Source organism: Pleurodeles waltl, chromosome 6 (assembly GCF_031143425.1).
Source record: "Pleurodeles waltl isolate 20211129_DDA chromosome 6, aPleWal1.hap1.20221129, whole genome shotgun sequence".
NCBI lineage: Eukaryota > Metazoa > Chordata > Amphibia > Caudata > Salamandridae > Pleurodeles > Pleurodeles waltl.
In genome coordinates, this window is record NC_090445.1 from 1,232,743,969 (window position 1) to 1,232,768,380 (window position 24,412).

Genomic DNA, 24,412 nt, shown 5'->3' on the forward strand with positions numbered 1-24,412 from the left:
GCATTTCTCTGCATAATTAGCATTTTCTTGCCTCGTAATTTAGTCAACCCTGTTGCATAATTTAGCCTTCCACTGCTGCATAATTCTAGTGTAGAGATTGATTTTTCTCAAAATATAATTGTTTATTAATAGTAAGAACAGAGTTTGATACAACGTTAATAGACAAAGGGTGGTAATTCCCGTACATTGTAGTTCGGAAGCCGTACAAACTTCGTCTCATGTGAAACTGAGTAGACTAGCTATGCTCAACAGCATGTACAAACAGTGATTAAAAGAGAGACGGTGGCGGTTGGAAGGGTAACTAACAATAGTAATGGAGAGACAAGTATTGCGGGGGGAGGGGCAGGTATGGGGTGCAGGTCGTGGGGCATTATGCTATTAAAGATGACATTGTACACTCTGTTTAGGTTGCATTCCGGGGCGCGCTCGCCTCTTGCAGTTATAAGATGTCATTGAAGGTCAGTGTATTTGAAGGTTCCGCAGTGCACTCGCAGACAGTATGGTGGCACGAGTCTTTCTTTGGTATTTCGATTGCTTCTCACAGGGACCCACGTTGGAAGGTATGGGTTGCAAATAAGGGGGGGGGGGAGACTGGACTGGGTTGTCAACTGCAGAGAACATCTGGGGAGAACGCACATGATTGTATCACTTGGGTGGCATTCCAGAGAGAGGGGTACAGAAACCTGAGGAAGGTCTGTACGAGGGGAGGGTGGGTAGGTCGCTGAGCAGGTGCTGTGAGTGAGACAATGCGGTGGGGACGTATGCAGGAAGAATCAGTCCTAAACCAGAAACTATCTCATGAGGCAAACTGAAGGAAAATGAAGCAGTACTATAGTTCTGTGTCGCCCCTGGAGAAATACTCATGAAGGTCTTTGCGTTGAGAAGTGGGACAACCTTTTTTGCCGGTAGAGGGGGGGATAGAAGTGGAGAAGGGGGGAGGAAAGAAAAAGGATGAGAGAGGTAAGATAGAAACAGAGAGCGAAGACGGGGGATGGTGTCGGTGTCGAAAAGACAGAAGGGAGCAAAATAAGGGGGGGAGGGGGGCTGAGTGGCTGGTGGCAGGTTCCCCAAAGTATCAACACTAAGTAAACCCTAAGTAATTCCACCTACTGGGTGAAGGGGAGAGGGGTGGCTGGGAGAGAGAGGTGGAAGAAACTGAGGTGGGCTCTAAGGCAGAGAAAGAAAAAGGGAGAGTGAGAGAAAGAAAGAGAGAGATGGGGGGAGGTAGCCGGAATGGGGGTAGGGGGGTGTATGATGAAAGAAGCGAACGGGAGGCTAGAAGTGGCGGGGTGTCCGAAAGGAAGGGGGCCCATATCTGAGCAAAGAGGGCGTCCTGGTCTTGGAGGTTATAAATGATTCTCTCATGTGCAGCCATTCGAGTCATAGTCACTACCCATTCCTCCGGGGTTGGGGGGGAGTAGCGGATCTCCAGTGTTGGAGGATTCATATTTTTGTGGTTGCTAGTGCTGTATGTAGCAGTCTTCGTTGCGGTTGTGACAAGACCAATAGTGAGTCCATGTTGTGCAGTATAAGAGAGGGGGGGTAGGGGGGTTGGGAGCGATATGGAGTCTGCCAGAGTGCGTTCCACTGCATTCCATAAAGACCGGAACGACGAACAACTGCTGAGGATATGAAGCAAATCACAGTGTTTCTCCATGCAGCGCCAGCAGTCCGCATGTGGAAGAAGGCCGATCCTGTGCAATTTTATCGGGGTCCAGTATCAGTCATTGAGTATCTTGAAAAGACAGAATTTTAAGCGGGCTTTGCGCGTGCCTCTGTCCAACGCACTCACCGTACCTATCCAATCCTCCAAATCAAAGGTCCAAATCAAAGGTCCACCGAAGCGGGTTTGCCATTGTAGGCATAATTTTTCCAGGACAGTTGGGAGCATAGGCGATTTGTGATGACCTCGTATAGGCCAGCCATTACGCCTTTGTGTTTCCCCCATGTCTTCAAGTAAGCAACCACAGGCGAGGGTTGTTGCCCTCATCGGGTAACATCAGTGTGCTGATGCAGACAGTGCTGAAGTTGCAGGTATCTCCATTCCTTTCTGGGATGGAGGTGGAATTCCTCCTGTAGCCTGACAAAGGATTTGAGCTTGCCGTCCTCTAGTACCTGCGCTAGATGATTGATGCTGGCCTCCTTCCACTGTGGCCAGTTAAGGGTCGCTCCACCTATCCGCAAACTGTCGCTGTGCCATACAGGGCCTGGGCATGGAGGAAGGGGTGTACCCCCAGAAGGCGGTGGGCCCACTGCCTTGCCGCACAGGTCACCTTCAGAATTGGATTCAGATCAGTAGGGGATGGAGGATTTGTGCAGTAGAACCCATCAAGGCCTCCACTATGGGAAAGCAGCTCCTTCTCCACAGATATCCACTGCGGTGAGTCTGTGGGGATGGACAGAGTAGCAGCCAGCGGCGACAGGTGAAGGGCCAGAGCGTAATGCTCCACCGAAGGGAGTCCCATTCCCCCATGGGATCGGCGTGCCATCAGTTTGGCTGATGCCAGTCGTGGGCGTGCAGAGCCCCACACAAAAGCCCTAATTGCTGCATCAATCGATCTCAGTGTGGAGAGAGATGTCTGAAGGGGGTAGGAGGCCCAAAACATAGGTTAAGCGCGGCACCGTGACCATCCTTACTGCCTGTATCTTGCCCCACATGGAGAGACCTAGATGGGTCCATTTTTCGAAGTCAAGTCTCATGCGCCAATGAGGGGGCCCAGGTTGTCTACCACCATACGCTCTAGGCCACAATTATCTAATACTCCTAAATATTTGAGGATGGGAAGCCCAGTAGTGCGGATTCCTCATCACACGTGAGAGGGGAAGGGCTTCGCTTTTGTCCAAGTTCATCCGTTAGCCAGAGAGGGGTGCGAAGTCGTTAATGATTTCCACCAGGGCGGGCAAAGAGCGCTCCAAGTGGGTTAAGGTTAGCAGGACGTCGTCAGCGTATAGATAAGGTTTAGAGGTGCCGCCCGGTAGAGGGAGACCCGCTATCAAGGGGGAGGCGCGCACGGCAGCCGCCAGCGGCTCTAGCACCAACAGTAACAAAAGGTGTGATAAGGGACATCCCTGCCGGGTCCCTCCTCAAACGGGAAAGGGATCCAAAAGGAAACTCCCACAGTTGACCTGTGCCGTGGGGTGCTCGTATTGCAGGCGAACTTTGGAGATGAACTGGTCCCCTAAGCTGAATTTCACCAATGTTGCAAATTGGTACGGTCATTCTAAGCGATCAAACTCTATCTCAGCCTCCAAGGACAGTGCTAGCGCGGCCTCCGGCACATTCCTAACCTCCCAAAGGGTATGGCAGAGAGTACGAAGGTGATTTCTTGAAGTTCGGCCTGGCACAACACCCACCTGGGTCTGATGTATTAAAGATGGTTTTACCTTACGCAGGTGGATCGCAAGGTTGCTGGACAGTATCTTAACATCGCCTTTCAGGAGAGATATGGGTCGGTAGCTACTGTAAAGCAGAGGATCCCGACCTGGTTGCGGTATAACTGCAATTATCGCATTGTTAGAAATCACGCCTAAAGAGGCCGTCTGTCATGCCTCTGTCAGCGCTTCATGCAGACATCTAGCGTTTCCTCCCCCGCCCATTTATAGAATTCCGCAGGGAATCCGTCTTCTCTGGGCGATTTGTGATAGGAGAGATCAGAGACAACCTGCATGAGTTCCTGCCGTGTGATGTCCCCCTCCAGTAAGTTGCGACCCTCGTCAGATAGCGAGGGTAAAGCAGTGTTGTTGAGAGAGGCCTCGATCTGGGCAGGAGAGGACATCGATTCTGGAGTGTAGAGGCGTTGGTAAAAGGTCGCAAATTCATTGACTATCTCCTGTGGGTGCGTGAGTGTCTCTTTTGTACAAGCTTTGAACGCTGGTATAGCTAGGGTTGCCGCTCTTTGGCGGAGTTGTACTGCTAACAGGCGGCCAGCCTTCTCCCCCTGTTCGTCGTGTCATCCCTGCAAGTGCTGCAGCGCATATTCTCCCCCAATTATGTATTGGGTGGCCCCAATTTCCATCAGAAGGCAGTTGATGCTCAAAAAGAACTGGCGTTTTTAACTGATTGGGGCTTAGAGGCACCAAACACATAGCGAAGAGCCTCCTAATTTCAGCTTGGCGAACACGTATCGCCCCTACGGGTCAACTCGTGACAGTGAGAGCTAGGCTCTTTCGTAGTAAGATCGTAACTCCACACTTTTGTGAAACGCTACCCCCTGTGTCCTGCGAGGAAGGGTTGCAACTAAACAACGCTGACCCTACCCAGTCCCAATGTAGTTTGTCGGATTCGACCTTTTCAAGGTGTGTCTCTTGGAGAAGAGCCACATCAGTCCGTTTAGAGTTGAGATATGAGAGTATTTTCTTCCATTTAATGAAATGGGTGAGGCTATTAACATTCCAAGAAATGACCTGTAGCGGGGTGGGTGGTGATGATGAAGGACTAGCCCTGGGGGAGGTCCAGAGGTTACAGCAAGGGTGAGTAAGGTTGGGGAACTGATCAAATGTGTAGGGGAGGATAGAGATCTAATTGGTAGGAAGCCGTATAGGCTATGGGCAGGGTGGATGGGTGGAGGTGCGGGGGGATGGAGTGCCCAAGGGATCCCGGCTGCCGAGGGGGGGGGGTGGCTGACGTGGAGAGGTGGGGAGGGAGGGAGGGAGGAGGGGTATAAGGGAGAGTGGTAGGAGCAGGGGTAGAAAGAGAAGAGAAATATAGAAAGACACCAGAAGGGAAGGGAGCAAGGAAGTGGGAGGAGGAGATGAGGGGAGAAAAACAGGTAAGGAAGGAAGGAGAGAAAAGCGAGAGAAGAGAAGGAGGAAAGAAAAAAGAAAAAAAAGGGTTTCGGGAGAAGAGTGGTTGAAACAAACCCAAGGAGTACAAGAGTAGCAAAACAGACCTCAACTCAGGGAGAGAAGAAGAAGAGGAGGAGGGGGGTAGGAGGGTAGGGTGGGGCAGAGCAAAAGACCGACAAGTCCTAAGCTGTAATCTGCGGGTCTAAGACTGAACCACAGGAGCCCCAGTGCTTAGCCAGCGGGCCCCCGGCCGGGAGGGAAGGCGCGGCGTGGAGCGGAGCCATCCAGGCTCATCGATATAGACGCCCCATGGTCATCGAGCCGTAATAACTCAGTGAGTCAGCACCTAATGGGAGTCGGAGTACTGCAGCGCTGCGGGGGGGCCAGCATGACGGAGAGCGCCACGGCAAACATGGCAGGCCATCCACAAGCGGGGTAGGGTTCTGGATGGGTGGAAACTGGGGCCATTGTAATGTCAATACTGCTGCATGCGTGTGGGAGGGGAGAGTAGACGGGGAGAGGAGGCGAGAGAGGTGCAAAGTGTGACCAGGTAAACATTATAACATAGATGCATTAAGACATCAAACAATTATCTTCGGAGTGTAGACAAACTGTGGGGCTACAAAAGGCACATGAGGTCCAGGACTCCAACAGTCCTGACGGATGCTGAACAACCTAATGGACTGCTTATCATCCCTATCAAACCTGTAGGAGTCCATTACAGAACAACAGTGAAACAACAAGTACAATGCATTGATGTGGATTAATACTCATCCAGCCAGCGAAACGGTGGGGAGTCGGTTGGTCCAAACCCTGGGGGCCAGGGTCACCAGGTGCTCAACTTCTTGCGGTGGCAGTGGGAAGGTTTGAGTTCAGGTGGGCGCCGTTGTAGACTTCAGGGGGGAGAGAGACTTGTCCCTGTCTATCACTTGCTTGTGAATTGCCACCACGTGTAGCACCTGCCCCTGTCATCATGGTTTTTCATGAGTCTCTCCAGATCCCTCCTCCTGGGATGAAGGTCTACAGGATACCATTCTGACCTTCCGGGGGCGGGGCTCTGGGACAAAGCATTCTGGGCCGTTGCAGGTAGATCCCGAGGTGGGGTCGGAGTGGTGGTGTCCATGGGCAGGAGGCCATCCAGAAAAGAGCTTAGGTCCCCAGGGTCATAGAAGACTTTAGACACACCATTTTTTGTGATCCACATTCTCGCTGGTTCGAACAGGCCATATTTCAACTCCATCGTACGTAGTCTGGTTCGGAGGGCCAGGAATGCCCTCCTACGTTCACTGGTCTCTTTGTAGAAGTCCGCTGACATCCGGATCTCCTGTCCTGTGGGTGCAGACTCTCTGTAGGAGTTGGCGGACCAGCTTGTGTCGCAGGAGGCAGGTCTTTGAAACTCCAGGAAAGGGTTGAAGGTTATGCCAGTGAGCTTGGGTAAGGTCTACCGCAGGAAAGAGTGGATATCAGCGCCCTCAATTGTTTAGTCTATCATCTTGCTGCGGAGATACAGGAGTTGCTGGTCCTGATCCTGGGAGGAAGCAACGTGGGTTTCCACTGTTGTCACACGCTATTCTAGCCCCGTCACTCGGGACTGAAAGCCTGCAATATCTACGTGTATGGATTTTGTTTCTGCCGTCAGTGAGGCCATAGCATTGTCCATCCCCTCCAATCTGCGACCCACTGCCGAGATCTCTTGGAGGATACGGTCCATGGTTGTCTCCTGTGCTAGATGTGTCATGGTGTGGTGCCGAGCGGTCTGCTGCACCGCCGAGGCTGGGGGGGTGCCTTTGAGTAAAGTAGGGCTTCAGAAAAAAGCAGTTGTCTTGCCGGCTTGCCTGAGTTCTTACTCGACGACCTGCCGCCTGGCATCGCCGGCCAAGCGTCGCAACCGTAGTGCGATGATGTGGAGGCCCCGGGGGCCCTCACTTACTGCTGGTGTAGGTTAGAGCCACTGCGCGGTGATGAGCCAATGCTATGAAGGAGGAGGGGAAGGGGGGTCTCGGCCCCCCTAGCAGTGCATCTGGCGGCTAGCGGAGGCTGGGTGAAGCTTGCGGCAAAGCCTGTGTCCAAATAGAGAGGGAGGTTTCGGTTCAAAAGTAGGTAGGTGCCCGTCTGTTGACAGGGGAGGGCCTGTAAGGGGAGCCACCTTCTCCTCATGCAGGGATTTTGAAGCCCTGTGCTAATGAGAGCACAAGACCCGCAATATACCATGGACCGGCTCCTGACAAGTGCTGTTCCCTCTGCCCGTTATGCCCGGTGAGGGGGGAGCAGATACGGGCGACTCGCGCTGTCCAGTCGCTATGGTGCGGGGTTCCTTATAAGTCTGGTGGGTGCTTGAGGTATCTCCGCAGTGGGCAGGAGGGCGAGGGACTTGGGAGCCAGAGTCAAGTGTCACCACTGTTTCGCCATTGCTGTCATGCCATCCTTCGCCTGTGTTTGCCAGTAAGGATTGTCGAAGGATCACCCTAGGGTAGGGCTCCTTGTCGTCTAGGAGGTAGGCCTCTAGCTTTCACCCCCCCTCGCAATGTCCGACGCTCTTGGGATTTTCTTGTCTAGGCCTCTTGCAAGGGGGGGTACCGGTGGGAGCAGAGAGCCGCTGTGAGAACGTCCAATGGTGTGGGAGGGGTGGGGGGCGACCTTGCAATGGGGCACCTTCTGCGTGCTCCTCTTCCTGGGTCGCCAGAGTCCTCTTGGTCGCCTCTTGAACCGGACAGAAGCGCCCCCTGTGATCGAGACGCAGATCTTGTCGGGGCGTGCCTCCATCAATGGGAGAATGTCTGAGGTGTCCGGCTGCCACTTTCTTTTTTCCCCCGGGTGAACCGCTTCTGCGTGAGCCCCCGCTCTCGGAGGAGGGCCCACCGCAGTGCACTTCATCCGCAAAATTGCCCAGTGTCGGCTTGTTTCCTCCGTGGTGGTGCCAGGCTGAAGTAATGCAGGAGACCGCGGCTCCGATATCATTCGTAGGCCGCATCTGAGCCGCTCTCGCTAATTGGGGCTCACAGACGCGATCTGTGTGCAAGGGTCGGCCCCCCGCAGTGGCACCCCGATCAATCCTCGGCCGCGTAATGAGTGGTTCCTTACCCCTGCAGCGCCCCCACTCCTGGCCCGAGGCCTGTCGGCTCGCGGAACCCTCCTTTCAAGCGGCCATCAGTGCTCGTGGCCAGACCACACCCCAAAAGAAGTTTTTTTATTGCAAAGCTGCTAAAAAGGGGTTCTTTGGGTAGTAAAAATAAGTTTTATCAGTACAGACAGCACCAAGCACTACATTACATTTGAAATCCTGAATTTGTTTCTCCTGACCATGCACATGCAGTCTTAACACGTAGGGCCAAATGTAGGTGCAAAGCAAATTGCGAGTCCGAGCGACTCGCAAATTGCAACTCGCAATTTGCTATGCAGAACGGTGTCTCAGACACCTTCTGCGAGTCGCTATGGGGTCGCAAAGACCCACCTCATTAATAATAATGAGGTTGGTCGCAAATTGCGGCCCCATAGCGACTATGGGCACTCACTAACATGGAGGCCTGCTGTAGTCAGCAGACCTCCATGTTCGTGACTGCTTTTAAATAAAGCAGTTTTTTTTTTTTTTCAAGTGTAGCCCGTTTTCCTTAAAGGAAAACGAGCTGCACTTAAAAAAAAATCCGAAACCTTTTGTTTCGGTATTTTTTCAGGGCAGGTAGTGGTCCATTGGACCACTACCTGCCCTGAAAAAATATTTTTGGGTCCATTCACAAAGGGGAAGGGGTCCCATGGGGACCCCTTCCAATTTGCGAGTGGGTTACCATCCACTTCAAGTGGATGGTAACTGCGACTCCATTTGCGACCGCATACGCGGTCACAAATGGAATTGCATCCCACTGCGACTAGCAAATAGGAAGGGAACACCCCATCCTATTTGCGACTCTGAAATGCATTTTGCGAGTCGGTTCCGACTCGCAAAATGCATTTCTGCATAGGAAACTCCGGTTTGCGACATCTGGCCCGTAATGCCTACCAGTAAGAGCTATATCTAACTCCTACACCTTGTAACCCTCATTGCCTTATGTAACTCACCCTCATATTATTCACACACTTGAATGATGTATTGGCAGTGCATAAGGTGTTTGTGATGTAAAGCGTTCTGACATCCTTAAATGGGATGCATAGCGCTATAAAAGAATGCATTTTATATAAATAGTGGTATTAAAATTCTTATTCATGTAATTACTCATACAGACTGATACATTTGACATTCTCACAGTGAATGCATATCAATTGTATACAGAAGCTGAACAAAACCAAAACAAGCCTCCAAATGTAGCTTCTGTTAAATACTTGTAAAGGGATAAGTTATGTGTATTTGTTTCCTATCCGTTGCATAGGCATCCAGGTGTTAGGTTCCAGATAGCCCACAGCCAAGTTCCTACTGGAACAAAAGGAGGAGATGATGCCTCTTAAACTGGGCCTTCGTGATGGGCCCACCTGGACTCTCAAATAAGAAAGACCCTTGTCACCAGTACAGTGCTGCTTAGAACGGAAAGCAGACCACATGCAGGAGATGCTGAATGTGTCCCAGTTTCAGCAAATTAGACAGAGACACATTCAGCATGTTTCACTGAGGTCCATCATCGTGGCAGGGCAGACGGCGTCCATTCTGTGAAATTAGTGTACCCCCTACTTGTGCCCTAACTTCGCTGACAAGTGACCTGGGGCTAGTTCATGGCCAAAAAGCCCCATGAAATAGTTCTTAAGTAGTAATCCATTATTACCTTTTCCAGAAATCTTGAGCCTATAGTAACGGATCAGGAGGAGAGGATGCAGGATTGGGAAGGTAATTACACATGAAGTTGTACTAGGCACAGTTAAATGCTGCCTACCCTGATGGATGTTTTCATAAACAAACCAGTAATTATCTTGGATAGGCCTTCATAATAACCTTTGTTTGCATCAGGTGCTAAACAGTTAACTGAGTAGGCATCATCGAAACTTGCTATTTAGAGCTTGGGTTTTACCTACTGTAGTGATTCCTATTTTTTAATGGGAAACAGGAGTTAGATTAGCCTTCTGGCCTGCAGACCTGTGCCCCCGTACCTAGTGACTTTTACCCTGCTTAGCTTGCTCTGTTTTAGCGCAATTATTTAATTATATGTTTCCAAGATGGCTGCATTGCTTCTAGTTAGGCCAATGTTTTAGTTTCACATCATCAGTGCCACCGTGCTAAGGCGTCACTAAAAAGCTACAAAGATAAACAAACTGTAGGTATTCACATTAGGTACTTTCCTTCCCTCTTCACACCTTCGAGGGAATTGCTTACATAAATTGCCCTCCCAAGCATGTCTTGTTATCTGTTGTTTGGGAAAAGACCTACATCAGGGGTCTGAGAAGATCTGCATGAATGCACCTCACTTAGATAGTCAGAGGGATTCCGACTTGATGCCATTGCTGCCATTGCTGCTATCGATGCTGCACGTCGCCTTGACGTTGACCTAGTATTCATGTCCCTACGGAGTCTGACCTAGAGACCTCATTCCAAGGTAATGAGGGTTGGGGGGCTCTTCCCATGGACATGGCATTGGCAGATTAGGTTTAACACACCTAGCTCTCTTTAGGTTAGAGAATAGGTTCACATTATTAGGGTATTAGGACATATTTCACATCTCATGTCATTGCAAGATCGTGGGGGTCTTTGTATTAATGAATCTTGTGTTCACAATTCTGTTTCTTGCATTATTCATTTTCTTTATCATTGCAGACCATGCAACTTATCGTAGATTGCAGTTTTGTTAATAAAACCTATTGAAAACTTTACTGCATCTTTCTCATTTCCTGTGTTTGATTGAGACATGTTGTTCGTGTGAGAAAGGGGTAATCTCTGTTTAACCACAACTCTCCCTGAGATGTCATACTCTTGAGTCCATGCGTAAAGGTTGCCACAAATCACCTTTTACTGTTTGGGTTTTTGGTGAGGTGCTGCTTGTTGGGACAACAGTTGCGACTTTTTGTAGGACTGGCATAGTCGCCTACAAACATAAGTACTGTCATCCTTAAACCAGCAGTCTTGCCTAGAGCAAGAGTTAAACTATGACATGGCGCCACCAACGATGGTGTTTAGGCACTAATTTACAGATACCCTGACTATCACTGTCTCACATACAACAGGTACCCTAAGTACCATTATACAGAGATGTCCATGGTCTTGGGGATGATCCTCCTCAGCTGAACAGGGAGTACCCAACTAGGCTGTAGGTTGTTCAAGCTTGAACCATTAAAAGGACTTTTCTCCCCACCTGGTGTTCCATCTCTTTACTCACTTCACAATATGGCTAACGCCATAGACATTCCTGAGAATGGGAGACAAGCATTAACATTACACCTAGTAGCGCATGGCTTAACAGATGAGGGCAGGGATGTCACTTTCATAGTGGAAGCTAGTGAAGCTCACCAGACAGAAACATTCTACTCTTGGGTCACCTTTCCTGAGGAAGACCAAAGATCATTTACATTCCAAACATACAGAATTGCAAATGTACCTCAACGGTACCAAGCATACCAGTACCTTGAAATTCTGATTGCTTATCAGGAGCATCAGAACTGGTTTAATGGCGCCCTACCACACGTAATGTAACCCGTGAGATTAGCGCCCTTGGGTAATGACGGACCAACGTGGCCTATGTTTGCCACACATCCATCACATCCAGATATACAAAATATGCAGGCAGCTGATCTGCGCAATTTATACATTGAGATAGATACACTATATAGACGACATGTTCAGTTCGTAATGCGAACTCTGAACACTTCACCAGCGTGTCCAGCACCACCAGCACCTGCTGGATACCTATTGGCTACTACTGGGATTAATCCTCAAACAGCACATTCTATCATGGGGAAAGTGCCCACAGAACAAGATAAAATTCCATTCTGGGTAGCCCAGAAAACGAGTCAGCTGGAAGCTGTTTCTCCCCATAGGGGACCACAGGAAAAACATAGAATTCTCACAGTGTGCTTACCCTTCTGGATGGTTCCCTCAGAGGATGACCGCACCACATGTGGTACAGTCTTAGCTGCAATTTATACTACCACACATGGCACCCTGACACTTGCTAATTTACTTGAAGTGTTAAAACAAATTAAGAATGAGCACTGGGCTGCACCAGCCCTAGATTTGGGGATGAAATTAATGCATAACTTTGATGTAGTCTCCTCAGTCATACTCAGTAATATTAAAGGGGAAGCTGTAGCACTAGCTATACGCCAACGCCTCCGAGAGATTCCACATTTGGACCAGGAGAAACAGCTACCGAAAATTATTTCCGACACCTATACCAGTGTAGGATGGGATAGTTTGGAAGCCAAGCCAAAGAAGCTCGAAATACAGAGTACCACCCCTAGTGAAGGTACTAAAAAAGCACAGGAGGGTTCTAAAAAGCGGTGGGATAAACAAAAACAATTTAAAGACAGATTAAATCAGAGAGCAGATTATCCACACCCAGAGAACTCCGACATGAGATATACTCTCAGAAATAGAGAAAACATAAAAGCTCCTGACAGTTTGCTAATTCACCTCACTCTCGTTCCTTTCAGGATGCACCGGTTAGATGTAGTGAGAGAGGGGGCCGTCCTGATTAATGTCCTGATTACGTGAAACAGAAGAAAGACTCACCACAGTCTTCAGTCAAAAAAGAATATAAATCCCCACAACAAAAGCCACAGTTTAAAAAGAAAAAGGTGGCAGCACTGTCAATTAAAAATGCCAGTACACTTGAGAACATTGCTGAAAAACAAGACATGGGCAGTGACACTGGTAGACTGTGCAGCAAAGGTCACGATATGTCGCCAGAGTCTGAAAGATTGTCTGTATGCGACAGCAACTAGCGATTACATTGCTGTTTAAACTGTGGACAGGCACGTTCTCTCACCTGATAGGGTTTATGATTTAAATATCCAAATTGGGAGAGATGTGGAGCGCACCATTGGTGTGATATTTTGGGATGAACTTAGTTGTGATATCCTACTGGCCAAAAGGGACTGGCCTCCCGAGCACGTCTGTAAGCTCCCACACTGGGAAGATGTCATTTTGCTTTCTTTCTCTGACCTTGTTCCAGAGGCGGTAAAACAAGCCTATGCTGTCAACTGGGCTTTAGCGCAGGCACCTGGGTTGTACCACAATCATGTAGGTTGGGACAAGGACTCATCTTGTCATGTAATACCTATCAGGTCCACACCCCAGCCTCAGCCACAATATCCTGTTAAACATGAAGCAAAAGCTCCGGTGAGGGAGGTCTTCACTCAGATTGAGTACCAGGGAGTAACTGAGCCCTGTGATTCTGCCTTGAATATCCCATTATTCCCCATTGCAAAACCAGACTATTAAAGTAGAATAGTCTTAGATTACAGACATTTAAACAGTCATACACGCACATACGCTAAACAAAATTCACATAGCACAGCACTAATTAATAACTAGTGTGCAAAAAGTACAAAACAATATTAGATATATCCAATGTTTTTTTCTGCCAAAACTTAGTATGCGATGGTTGGGACCTGAGTGCATTCTCATTTGGCTCACAAAAACGCTTTTGTCGTTTGTCCCAAGACGACAAGAATAGCCCAGGGCTCTTCTCAGTCTGTGTGACATCAATATTACATGATCTTGATCCCGAGGCGTTGCCTTATGTGGATGATATCTATCTCAAAGCTGACGACCTCAACAATCATCTTGCCAGGGTCGATCGGATTGTTTTAGGATTCACAGTCCTTGGCTACAAATTTAATTTTAGGAAAACTAAAATAGCCTTTCCCAGCTTATTGTTCCTGGGATATGAGCTATCAAACGAGGGGAAGACCCTGGCCAAGCACTTTCTAGAGAAATGTGCTCAATTCCAACCACCAAATACAATCAAGAAACTACAGTCTTTGCTTGGTTTCTTCAATTTTGGCAGAACTTGCATTCCTGACTATGCACAACATATCCAGCAACTCTATGACTTAATATGCCTCGATTTTTCTAGCAGACACTGGACAGTTGAACACATATGAATCCTTAGGGAATTGAAACAGGACATGCTAGAAGCAAAACACTTGCACACCCGTGACAATAAAACAAACTTGGTCATGAGAATAATTGCTGGTGCCGTTGGCTTCACTTACGTCATCTTTAACAAAGGCGACACGGTGCCCCTAGCATATAACTTACATTTATACTCAAATGCAGAACAGTGTTTTGCACCCACAGAAAAAAATCTAACTGCAGTTCAGATAGCTGTCATCAAGGAGAGACCACTTGCCTGGGGGAAATGCATCATTATCGTTACCCTGGGGCCAGCCGTAGAGGCTTTCACCAAAGCAAGCGTTCCTAACGTTAAAGCATTACATCCACACTGGATTCAGTGGGAAACGTCTCTGACTGCCACCGATGTTGATTACATCTTTGATCCAAAACTTCAGACACAAGAATTTCTCCAATACGAGCAGGATTATCCCGCTCCTCTAGATATTTTGCCACTTGACAGATATCATGCTGTCATTTACACTGATGATTCAGCACAACCAGCTGTAGGTACCAAACGTCAATACTCAGCCGCTTGCGCAGCCGTGAGCGGAGTGATGAAGGATGTTGTATTCCACCCTCACAATACCTACACGCAGACCCTAGGGGATTGTACAGCTCAGCTGGATGAACTCAAAGCCCGTATTTTAGCGCTAGAACACACAGAGCCAGGATTACTGCCTTTGATTGTCTCCGACATTGGCAATTGAATGAGTTTAGAGACTCCAAAGGGAACACCATAAAACACAGAACTCTGTGGGGGAGGGTGGCTGATCTTCAGGATAGGCCACCCTGTGTCCATGTAGTACATTGGGCCACCAACGTGTAGGGGTACGCATTATCGGCAACACTTTGGCTGATAAAGTGGCCACATCTGAAGTAGCTACGGCATCTCTGGCTGCAGTAACTCGTTCCCAGACGAGATTGGATAACGAAATTCTGACTGCCGTGAAATGTTCGGCTGAAGTCAAGTCTCTTCCAAAACCATAACCTACAAAATACTTTTACCATATCAGTGCACAGAATGTTGCCTATGCAACTCTTCCTGGGGTTGAAGATTGAGTGATCTTCAACCAAGACCAGAGTTTAGATCTCATTAAAGCACCGCATGAGGGTGTCACATCTGCTCACGCTGGTATGTCACTTTTGGTGGCGAGGTCTATACAAACAGACAAACCAATACGTTCTTTGTTGTGATATGTGCCAGCAAATCAAGGGCTCCAACATCAAACGCCAACCACAGCCATCCCTCTTAGTTTCCAATAGGTCACTACAATGTGTGTACCTGGACCATTGCGGTCCCCTTCAACCTGATGGTGCATACAAATACATCTTAGTCGCTGGAGATTCTTGTTCTAGATTCCTGTGGGTATGGCCTCAGTGGTCGGCTGACGCTCAAACTGTTATTAAAGACTTGCTTATCTTTATCGGTACATATGCAGTTGTACCATTGCCTCTAAGGCATTCAGGGATACCATGGGAACAATGGGTGTTGAACTCTATTACTCCTCACCATACCATCCTGAGGGAAATTCCGTTGTGGAGAGGAGGAATTGTGATCTAAAGCAGCCCTTAACAGCTAGAGTTTTAGGTTCTGGCTGCAGTTGGCCTCATCACCTATATGGGGTCCAGAGGGCACTGATTAATCTGCCAAGATGGTCCTTGGGATGACACACTTCCTATGAGGTTCTCTTTGGGACACCTATGTATGTCCAAGATCTTGATGGCCCTGGTTTGGTGGCAGCAGTCATTCCTTTTGACATAAATGAACGTCTCACTGTCTTGCAGGAGCTTCAGCAATTTCGTGATGATAAATCATTTGCCAGTACTGACACCTTAGGAATAAGGTATTTACCAACAACTTCCACTGGCTGGATTCCTAAAGTAGGGCATCTGGTTTGTGAGAAGATCTCTGTTAAGAAGGAATTTAGCCGATCCTACAGAGCACCGGTCCCAGTCCTGGGAATATAAGGTACCAGAACTGTCATTTTACCACCGCTGCCTGGTTCCAAAGCAAACAGATTCAATTGATGACATCAGACTTCACCATGTGGCTGATTATGCACAGTAGACCCAGAGGACCCTTGGGTAGTTCCCCGTCCCCTCTCACTACCCAACAGGACATACCTCTTCAAAGCAGAAAAAACAACACTACTTCTGACTACTCAACCATGTCTAATAATGCTACAAATACCTCCTCGACTGCGGAGAGGGTGGAAAATGAGCTCTTGCTGGTTCCAGTTACCACTTCAACGACAACGCCTGTCCAAGGTTTGGCTGTTTTCTACACCAACGCAAAAAACAAACTGAGAACATTGTCTGCCATGAGCCTCCACATGAATTGGATTCAGCAACCGGTAATGCACCTGCATCTGTATTTGCAGAGACTGCTTCTGGATACTTCATCGACATTGATGACTTTTCTTCAGACCCATACACTCCTGTGAGTGAAATGTTTTCAAAGACATGTAAACTGTATCTGTGTCTTAAAAATAACTATTTAATTCAGCCATTGGACTATTTATGGTTCTGCTTGATATTTTTTGCATTATTTCTATGGATTGGTTTAATTACTGTTTTCTTTTAACTTATAAAAGGTCATTACCTTCCTGAACGTTCCTCTGTTGATCCTGTGGATGAAGTCTCAACTCCATATCATACCTCACATAAGGTCCAAAGAGACTTGTCCCTAGTGAGCTTTTCAGCTGTACCAATTCCTGATAGGATTGTGAGGGATAAAGTTCTATTTGATATATACACGGGCCTACTGAGGTCATTCAGATTCCATATGTCTTTAAAATTTCTATGACTGATGTAATTACACCTGATGTTGTATATGATGATTGGGATGTAAAAACAGTTGATTCTATGTTAACTGAATTGAAGGACTATTCAGTATTTGAAAGTGATGATGTATACACAAATACAAAGAATTACGGGGAAATGTTCTGCTATAACAACTGAGGGCATTACTACCTGCTCCGAGCCAATAGACACAGACCAGTATTTAACTACACAGAGTGGAAACACTGTTCAGCTCTACTCGTGGGGGTCCCAAAACATTATTTGGATAAATTCACTTATTTTTCTGGGCATGATGCATGAAATCCAGAATGATTTTATTTTAAGTTGCCTCCTTAAAAAATTAGGAACATTTTGCTAACCGATACAAAACTGATTTATTCAGGCTCCTTTGTTTTCAGTCTTGCAGATGGAGGTTACGAATACTGGAAGAGCACTATTGATTTAAAAAGTGTATAGGGAACACAAGATTGGAAAATACAGGGTAGAGATGCTTTATTTAGAGCATGCCTTATTCCTGTGCAAATTATCTTTTTGAATGACACAATTCAGCAGACATCTTGTCTGGGGTTACCGAAAATTAGAGAGATGAATACGCCCAGTATCCCCACACTGGCAAAGTTTAATAATTTACAATCCTTCCTGAATGTCACAGAGGTAAAAATGGATGCAAGGTTCAGGCTGGTACCTATAACTCTTCACTTTCCGGTCCCCGTGGGTGGTTGATTTGGCCAATAGACACAAATGAGTGGGTACAGGGTAGGTAAACTGTGCCAACAGTGGGTACAGACTAACATGTTATCCGCAGTTAAGGAACATCTTAACACTATTTCAGAAAATATAGACTTGCAGGACTTATTAGGTCATAGAAAGAAGCACTCTGAAAGACTCATCTATGTCATATATAATGAGATCTTTTAGGCAGATAGACAAGGAAAATTTAGAAAAGGCTTTAGCTGTTGTCAAAAATGGCATGAACACTCTGTCCAACGGGATTTATTTCCTAACAAACATAGGGGGTGATTCTGATATTGGCGGGCGGCGGGAGCCGCCCGCCAAGCGGGAACCGCCAGAAGACCGTACCGCGGTCGAAAGACCGCGGCGGTCATTCTGGGTTTCCCACTGGGCTGGCGGGCGACCGCCAAAAGGCTGCCCGCCAGCCCAGTGGGAAACAGCCTTCCCACGAGGACGCCGGCTCAGAATTGAGCCGGCGGAGTGGGAAGGTGCGACGGGTGCAGTGGCACCCGTCGCGTATTTCAGTGTCTGCATAGCAGACACTGAAATACTTTGTGGGGCCCTCTTACGGGGGCCCCTGCAGTGCCCATGCCATTGGCATGGGCACTGCAGGGGCCCCCAGGGGCCCCGCGGCACCCCCTACCGCCATCCTGTTCCTGGCGGGAGACCCGCCAGGAACAGGATGGCGGTAGGGGGTGTCAGAATCCCCATGGCGGCGGAGCGCGCTCCACCGCCATGGAGGATTCTCAAGGGCAGCGGAAAGTCGGCGGTACACCGCCGACTTTCCGTTTCTGGCCGCGGCTGAACCGCCGCGGTCAGAATGCCCAGCGGTGCACCGCCAGCCTGTTGGCGGTGCTACCGCCAACCTCCGCCATGGCGGTAATTACCGCCAGGGTCAGAATGACCCCCATAGTGTTGTCTGTGATAGATATCATTCAGACATACATGTCCCTTTTATATCATGGGCAGAGTCCGCTGCGTTAGGTTGGACATTACAAACTTTTAAAAATGGCTGCATTCCATGGAAGTACATTAAAGGTAGTGGCTTGTTTGTAGCTTTTAATTTATCCAGGGAACAACAGACAATGGCTAAAAGGGAAGCGAGTTTAACCATGCTTCACATAGAAAAGTTAGAGAAGTTGCCTTTTACTGTTGCAAAAGGCCCATCAACGTTATGGCTTTTACATGGCATTATTAACTTGCCCATTTCCTCGTTTTGTTTTTCGAAATGTCGAAATGCTTGCAACATCTTGCCATGGGTAGGTACGAGTGGCTAGGCGATAGCTATATTAAAGAAGAGTGGGAGTTGCCCTTTAAATACAAGTGTCTGAACAGCAAAACAGAGGTCTTTCTCAGCGGAAGCGAATGTGAGACTACTGCAAGCAGGTGCATTTGCAATGCGGGATTCGCAAACTTGGCCTGTTTTCTGAAGGGTACTCCCGTCCCTTTGAATCGACCAGCATTTCATGTAACTTCGAATGGAAGTTATGTGGTGCTGAGCGGCCACAGACGTTGCGGTATGCAACAAGGAATTGCCTACGCGATTTTAGTCTCTAAGGTCGTTACGTGTTGCAGACAGGTTTTATTCCTCCCCACACGAGAGATAAGAGTATCAGAAATGTGGCCTCACATTGATACTGATAATGTAAATTATGACAAGCTGAGCAGACTAAAGGAGCTACTGTTCCAAAAACAAGTCGCGTTGACATCCGCTAGAGAGATGTATGCGCTCCAGATAGCGAGATCATCAGCTGAGATGCAATCCATATTAAATACCAACTTCCCCAAGCACTTTGAAGAGCTGGTATCCAGAATTTTCAACACTTCGAGCGCTGAGGGGATTGTCCATTTCTTTAAGGCTGTTCGGTCTGGATTTGTGTCCATCTTACAGACTGTCTTCGGAGTCATTCTATCGGCCATCCATTCACTCTTTTCCAGTGTGTTTGGCGGCTTTCCTATAATTTTGAGATTAATAGGCGGAATACTGCTGCTATTTCTTCTGATTCGCAGTTGTTGTGTCTTTCCAGCTACACAAAGCAATGGAGCCACTGCCACCAGCTCAACTGTGCCGTGAACGCATGGTTCAGGTCTTTAATGCTCCGCTGCTGGAAGAGTTGGAGCATGATTGGTCATTCTCATTTCAGCCAGTCCTATGGTGCGTGCAGCCAGTCTTTCGATGCTTGTGGTGTCTCTTTGAACATTTGCCTACAGTGTGTCTTGCTGTTACGCCAGTGCCTCTTGTGGACCAAGAACTGCTGATGTCCCCGATGAGGGTTCATTCATGGTCGTGCCCCTTGAGACTACGGCTGATTTGTGAAGCCAACTTTGACCCACCTTTGGTGAATGATCTGGCTATTTTTGGCGCAGTGGAGAGTGCCACTCCTGCAGGTGGACCTGCACAAGAGACTGCTACTGCTCGTGGATCCATCTGCCTATCCTTTCATCGATCTAACATCTGACAAGGTGGCCTCTTTCCTGAGGTCCTTTCCGTTCAATGGCTTCGAAGATGCTCTTCAAGATCCTGACTACTGTTAAATGAATTTGTTAATTGGCTTGTAATACTAAAATTAAAAGATAGCCTTTTTAAGTTTGGCCTGCTGTGCTTGTCGTGGTCGACATCATATCTCTTTGTATGTTTTTAGCTATCACTTCTTAAACATTTTTAAATAAGGTTTTTAGCTAGTTTTTAATGATTTTAGCTTGTTTCAGTCTAGAGCATGTTTTTAGCTTGGATTCACCCATCTTCTGTGGCGTCATCCTATGGCGTCATACTTGTTACGGCAAGGGGGAGTGTGTAGTGAATCCTATCTTTTAATGGGAAGCCGGAGTTAGCTTAGCCTTCTGGCTTTCAGACCTGTGCCCTTGTCACCTAGTGACTTCTACCCTACTTAGCTTGCTCTGTTTTAGCACAATTATTTAATTATATGTTTCCAAGATGGCTGCATTGTTTCTTGTTAGGCCAATGTTTTAGTTTCATGTTATCAGTGCTACCGCGCTAAGGCTTCACTATCAAGCTACAAAGATAAACAAACTGTATGTAGTCACATTAGGTACTTTCCCTCTTCACACCTTCAAGGGAATTGTTTACGTAAATTGCCATCCCAAGCATATCTTGTTATCTATTGTTTGGGAACAGACCTACGTCAGGGATCCAAGCAGATCTGTATAAATGTACCTGACTTAGACAAATAGTCAGAGGGATTCTGACCAGGTGCCATAGCTGCTATCGATGCTGCACATCGCCTTGACGCTGACCCTGTCTTCGTGTCCCTACGGAGTCTAAGCTAGAGACCTCATTCCAAGGAAACGAGGGGTGGGGGGCTCTTCTCATGGACATGGCAATGGCAGATTAGGTTTAACACACCTAGCTCTCTTTAGGTTAGAGAATTAGGTTCACATTATTATGGAATTAGGACATATTTCACATCTCATGTCATTGCAAGATGGTGGGGTCTTTGTATTAATGACTCTTGTGTTCACAATTCAGTTTCTTACATTATTCATTTTCCTTATCAGTGCAGCCCATGAAAATTATCGTAAATTGCAGTTTTGTTAATAAAACCTATTGAAAACGTTACTGTATCTCCGTCATTGCCTGTGTTTGATTGAGACATGTTGTTCATGTGAGAAAGGGGTAATCTCCGTTTAACCACAACACTCCCTGAGATGTCACACTCTTGTGTCCATGTGTAAAGGCTGCCACAAATCACCTTTTACAGTTTGGGTTTTTGGTGAGGTGCTGCTTGTGAGCTGGGAGGGTTGGGACGACAGTTGCGACTTATTGTGGGACTGGCATAGTCGTCTACAAACATACGTACTGTCATCCTTATACTGCAGTCTTGCCTAAAGAAAGAGTCAAACTACTACACTACCATGATGTTCTTTGCATCTGATCTGTTGCCCTTACTGTTGTAGGACATCTTACTGATAGCGAATGCAGTCAGCAGCATCTTCCCAAACGGGGGCCCCTCGGAGAGAGGAAGAGGAGCTCCAGTCGCTCACGTCGGAAAGGAGATGAGGTTCAGTCATCTGGCTATCACAGTGAAGGTAGTTTCTTCCTGTTTTTTCTCTGGTCCTCTATTTTCCCAATTTCTCACTCTGTTTCCTGTCCTCCTTAGAGGTGTAGGTACCATTGGTGTAGCAGGTGCAGTGCACAAGGGCCAATTGAACCCTGATAATTGCTGTATTTACTAACCCAACAACAGTCAGTGACCATTTTCTTGACTTGAAACGAGGCCTATTGCATCCTTGCTACGCTACTGGCCCTCTGCTGCCCTTATGTTTCTTATTCGCAGATAGTTTCTCTCACAAGTTCTCGCTTATAAATCTGTCCTCTGATTTTCTGCACTAAGATTTCCTGCAGTTTCTGCCCTCTGATTTTTGCATTCCTCCTGCTAGTTTCTCTACATTTTCTGTATTATGTCAATATAAGGTTGACAATTTTTCTGCAAGTGTGACGGGAGCAATAGTATACAAGCTTTCTACAGACCAGTAAACCGCATCAGATGCTGCAGAGCAAGGGTGATGTCTGATTTCAGCACCATGCAAATAATAAAAAGTTCCCTTGTGAACAAAAAATCACGCGTTTCTCATGTTCTCCGTTGTCATTGTACAGTTACAGCATTCATCTACATATCGACATGCATTAAAACTCTCATTTGGCTTAGCCACTGTAAATAAAGCTATTTACCATTCTGTATCAACATTCCTGTAGCTTGTGTTGACTGTCAACTGTTAGTGAAGTGAACTTTCCGTAGCAATCACCAAAGCTAAAAAGAGAGCCTCCTTCTAAAATTTCGGACCCTCAGCATTTGCTTTTAACCTCCTCTGTTAGTAAAATCTCTCCATAAATTGCTGCGTAAGCTGTGCATGGAATGTTACCCCCTTTATTACATGCACAGCCTCAGATTGTTCATCATTGATGCCCTATTAAATGGCAAAGTGTGTCAGCCATATCACTCCATTAAGTCTTCAGCCAACCCTAAATATGTGAATGCTGGCAGTTTTTAATCTAGGGCCATCTTTGGTTTACAAGTAATGCAACATTGTCTCAGTATTTCACCTAATTGTTAGGTTTTACCTGCAGCCATTAAAACAAAGTAGCATTTTGCAACTGCTTCTGCTTTGCGTTGATTCTTGGCTGAACTCACTCAATATAGGTATTCAGGGACTGACTTGGTATGAGCATTGGGAATAAGAACGTATATTTGTCACTTCACCTTAGAGCATGTGTTTTTCCCATTTGTTTTAATTGTCTTATCATTGAAGTAGTCTGATATCTTTCCCGAACGTACCATCCTGACCTTTCATTCCCAAACGTACCATCCTGACCTTCCATTCATTCGTTGCTACTGTTTAAGTATTTTGTTTGGCTTTTCAGTAGTTGTATTATATTCTCTTTTCATTGGTGCTGGTAAATGTGAGCTTTTATATCCTCTGCTGACTGTAGGCGAGACCCTGAAGGAAAAACAGGCCCCCCGCACAGCTCCAAAACAGTGCAGTAGCACCATTCGTCTGCGGGAATTTGAGACTGTTAGCAATATGATTCACAGTAGACCAGCATTGCCTCTCCAGTCTCCTCCGGGCTTGGCCGATGGGGTCAGGACTGGAGAAATGAAAGAACTACGTCCTCCTGGAAGCCTTGCTGTTCATTTCAGAGACTGGGAAATGGAAAGTACTAGGAGCGATTCCAGGTCCTGTTCATCTGGCAAGTACCCTCCTCCCTGGAGACCCAAACGGGAGCCATTGAGCATAGATAGGATTTTTAACAAGGAGAGGAAGCATACAGGTTATGCTCAGCTCAGCCCTTTCTCAGAAGACACAGGTGAGAGTCAGTTTGGATTAGGAAGACTGTAAGTAAATAAATAATATGCTATTAAATATTTTGTTTGTATTTTTATCCCTAAATATGTAGTTGGTGATAGAAATGTGATTGGCATACATTTTTTAATTTAACTAATGATAATGGTACGTTTGGGTACCCTGGTGAATGCATGGAGTCTGACAAGCTCCAGCCATGGAGTTGAGTTTTGTGGTGCTCTGTCAGTTATTTACATCGCTATCCTTGTAGGCAGGTAATACCCACAAGTGCATTGTTCTCCTGAACGACCAAATAGTGGTTGGTTGATTTCACACATCTTCTTATACTTTCAGACCCTGTTCATGTCCTTTAACCCAGGACCTTTATCAGGAGTGTGGGATACTCCTAGTTCTTGGTCAGGTGGGGATAAAAGGGATGATTTTTGGTGGCCACATGGGACACTGTAGCTGTCTCCGCATAAGCCATCATAGAGTTTTGTGTTCTCACTTTTGTGTATGTTACCTTCCTGTTAGATATTGGGTTGGAGGTTGATTGGGGTATGAGCCCTAATCAGGCAGCAACCACAATCCTAGTCAGGATAAGGTACAGGCAAACCCTAAATTAACCTTTGCTCACCCTCTGGTAGCTTGGCACAGAGCAGTCAGGCTTATCTTAGAGGCAGTGTGTAAAGTATTTGTGCAAAACCTCAAACAGTAAAACAGTGAACACACTTCACAAGAAGATTCCACACCAGGTTAGAGAAATAAATAGACCAAAATTTTATGAATAATACTAGACAAAAATGACAAAAATCGAATAAGTAGAACTGGAGATATTGAATTTCAAAAGTTTTGGTAAAAATAGCACCATGAAGAACACAGTGCTACTGGAGATATCTTGTCGCAATGGACTGGGACAAAGTCAAAAGTACATACCGACTGCGATGGCTCGTGGGCTGGCTACAGTGACCCAGTTATGCCCACTGACCCAAAGTTACTTAAATCCAGGCTGTGGAGCGTTGCACGGATCTGCATCAAATATGCGTCGTACAGCCGAGGTGATGCATCGGTGCCAAGATGCGGTGAGGCTGCGCTGTGCATTCCTGTTGCATCGACATCAAGAATCCTGTCAACTAGACTTGTGATGCAAAGACCGGTATCGAGAATTCATCTCACAGTTTAGGTGAGGTGTTAATTCCGATGAGCAGTGCGAAGCTGCAATGAAGAGTTTTGATCTCATCATGCATTGGTTATACTCGAGGA

The 24,412-nt window shown here is 47.0% G+C and overlaps 1 protein-coding gene across 2 annotated transcripts in view; it reads left to right on the forward strand.

Annotated features, from left to right (window-relative positions):
* The window catches only part of USP54 (ubiquitin specific peptidase 54), a 1,958,070-nt gene that overhangs the window by 1,044,101 nt on the left and 889,557 nt on the right, over positions 1-24,412 (forward strand). The window contains exons 12-13 of one of the 2 annotated variants that reach the window (XM_069240548.1): positions 21,266-21,397; positions 22,800-23,174. In XM_069240548.1, coding sequence (XP_069096649.1) covers positions 21,266-21,397; positions 22,800-23,174 — 507 coding nt within the window. The remainder of the gene's footprint in view (positions 1-21,265; positions 21,398-22,799; positions 23,175-24,412) is intronic. The other variant, XM_069240549.1, reaches the window with a different exon arrangement.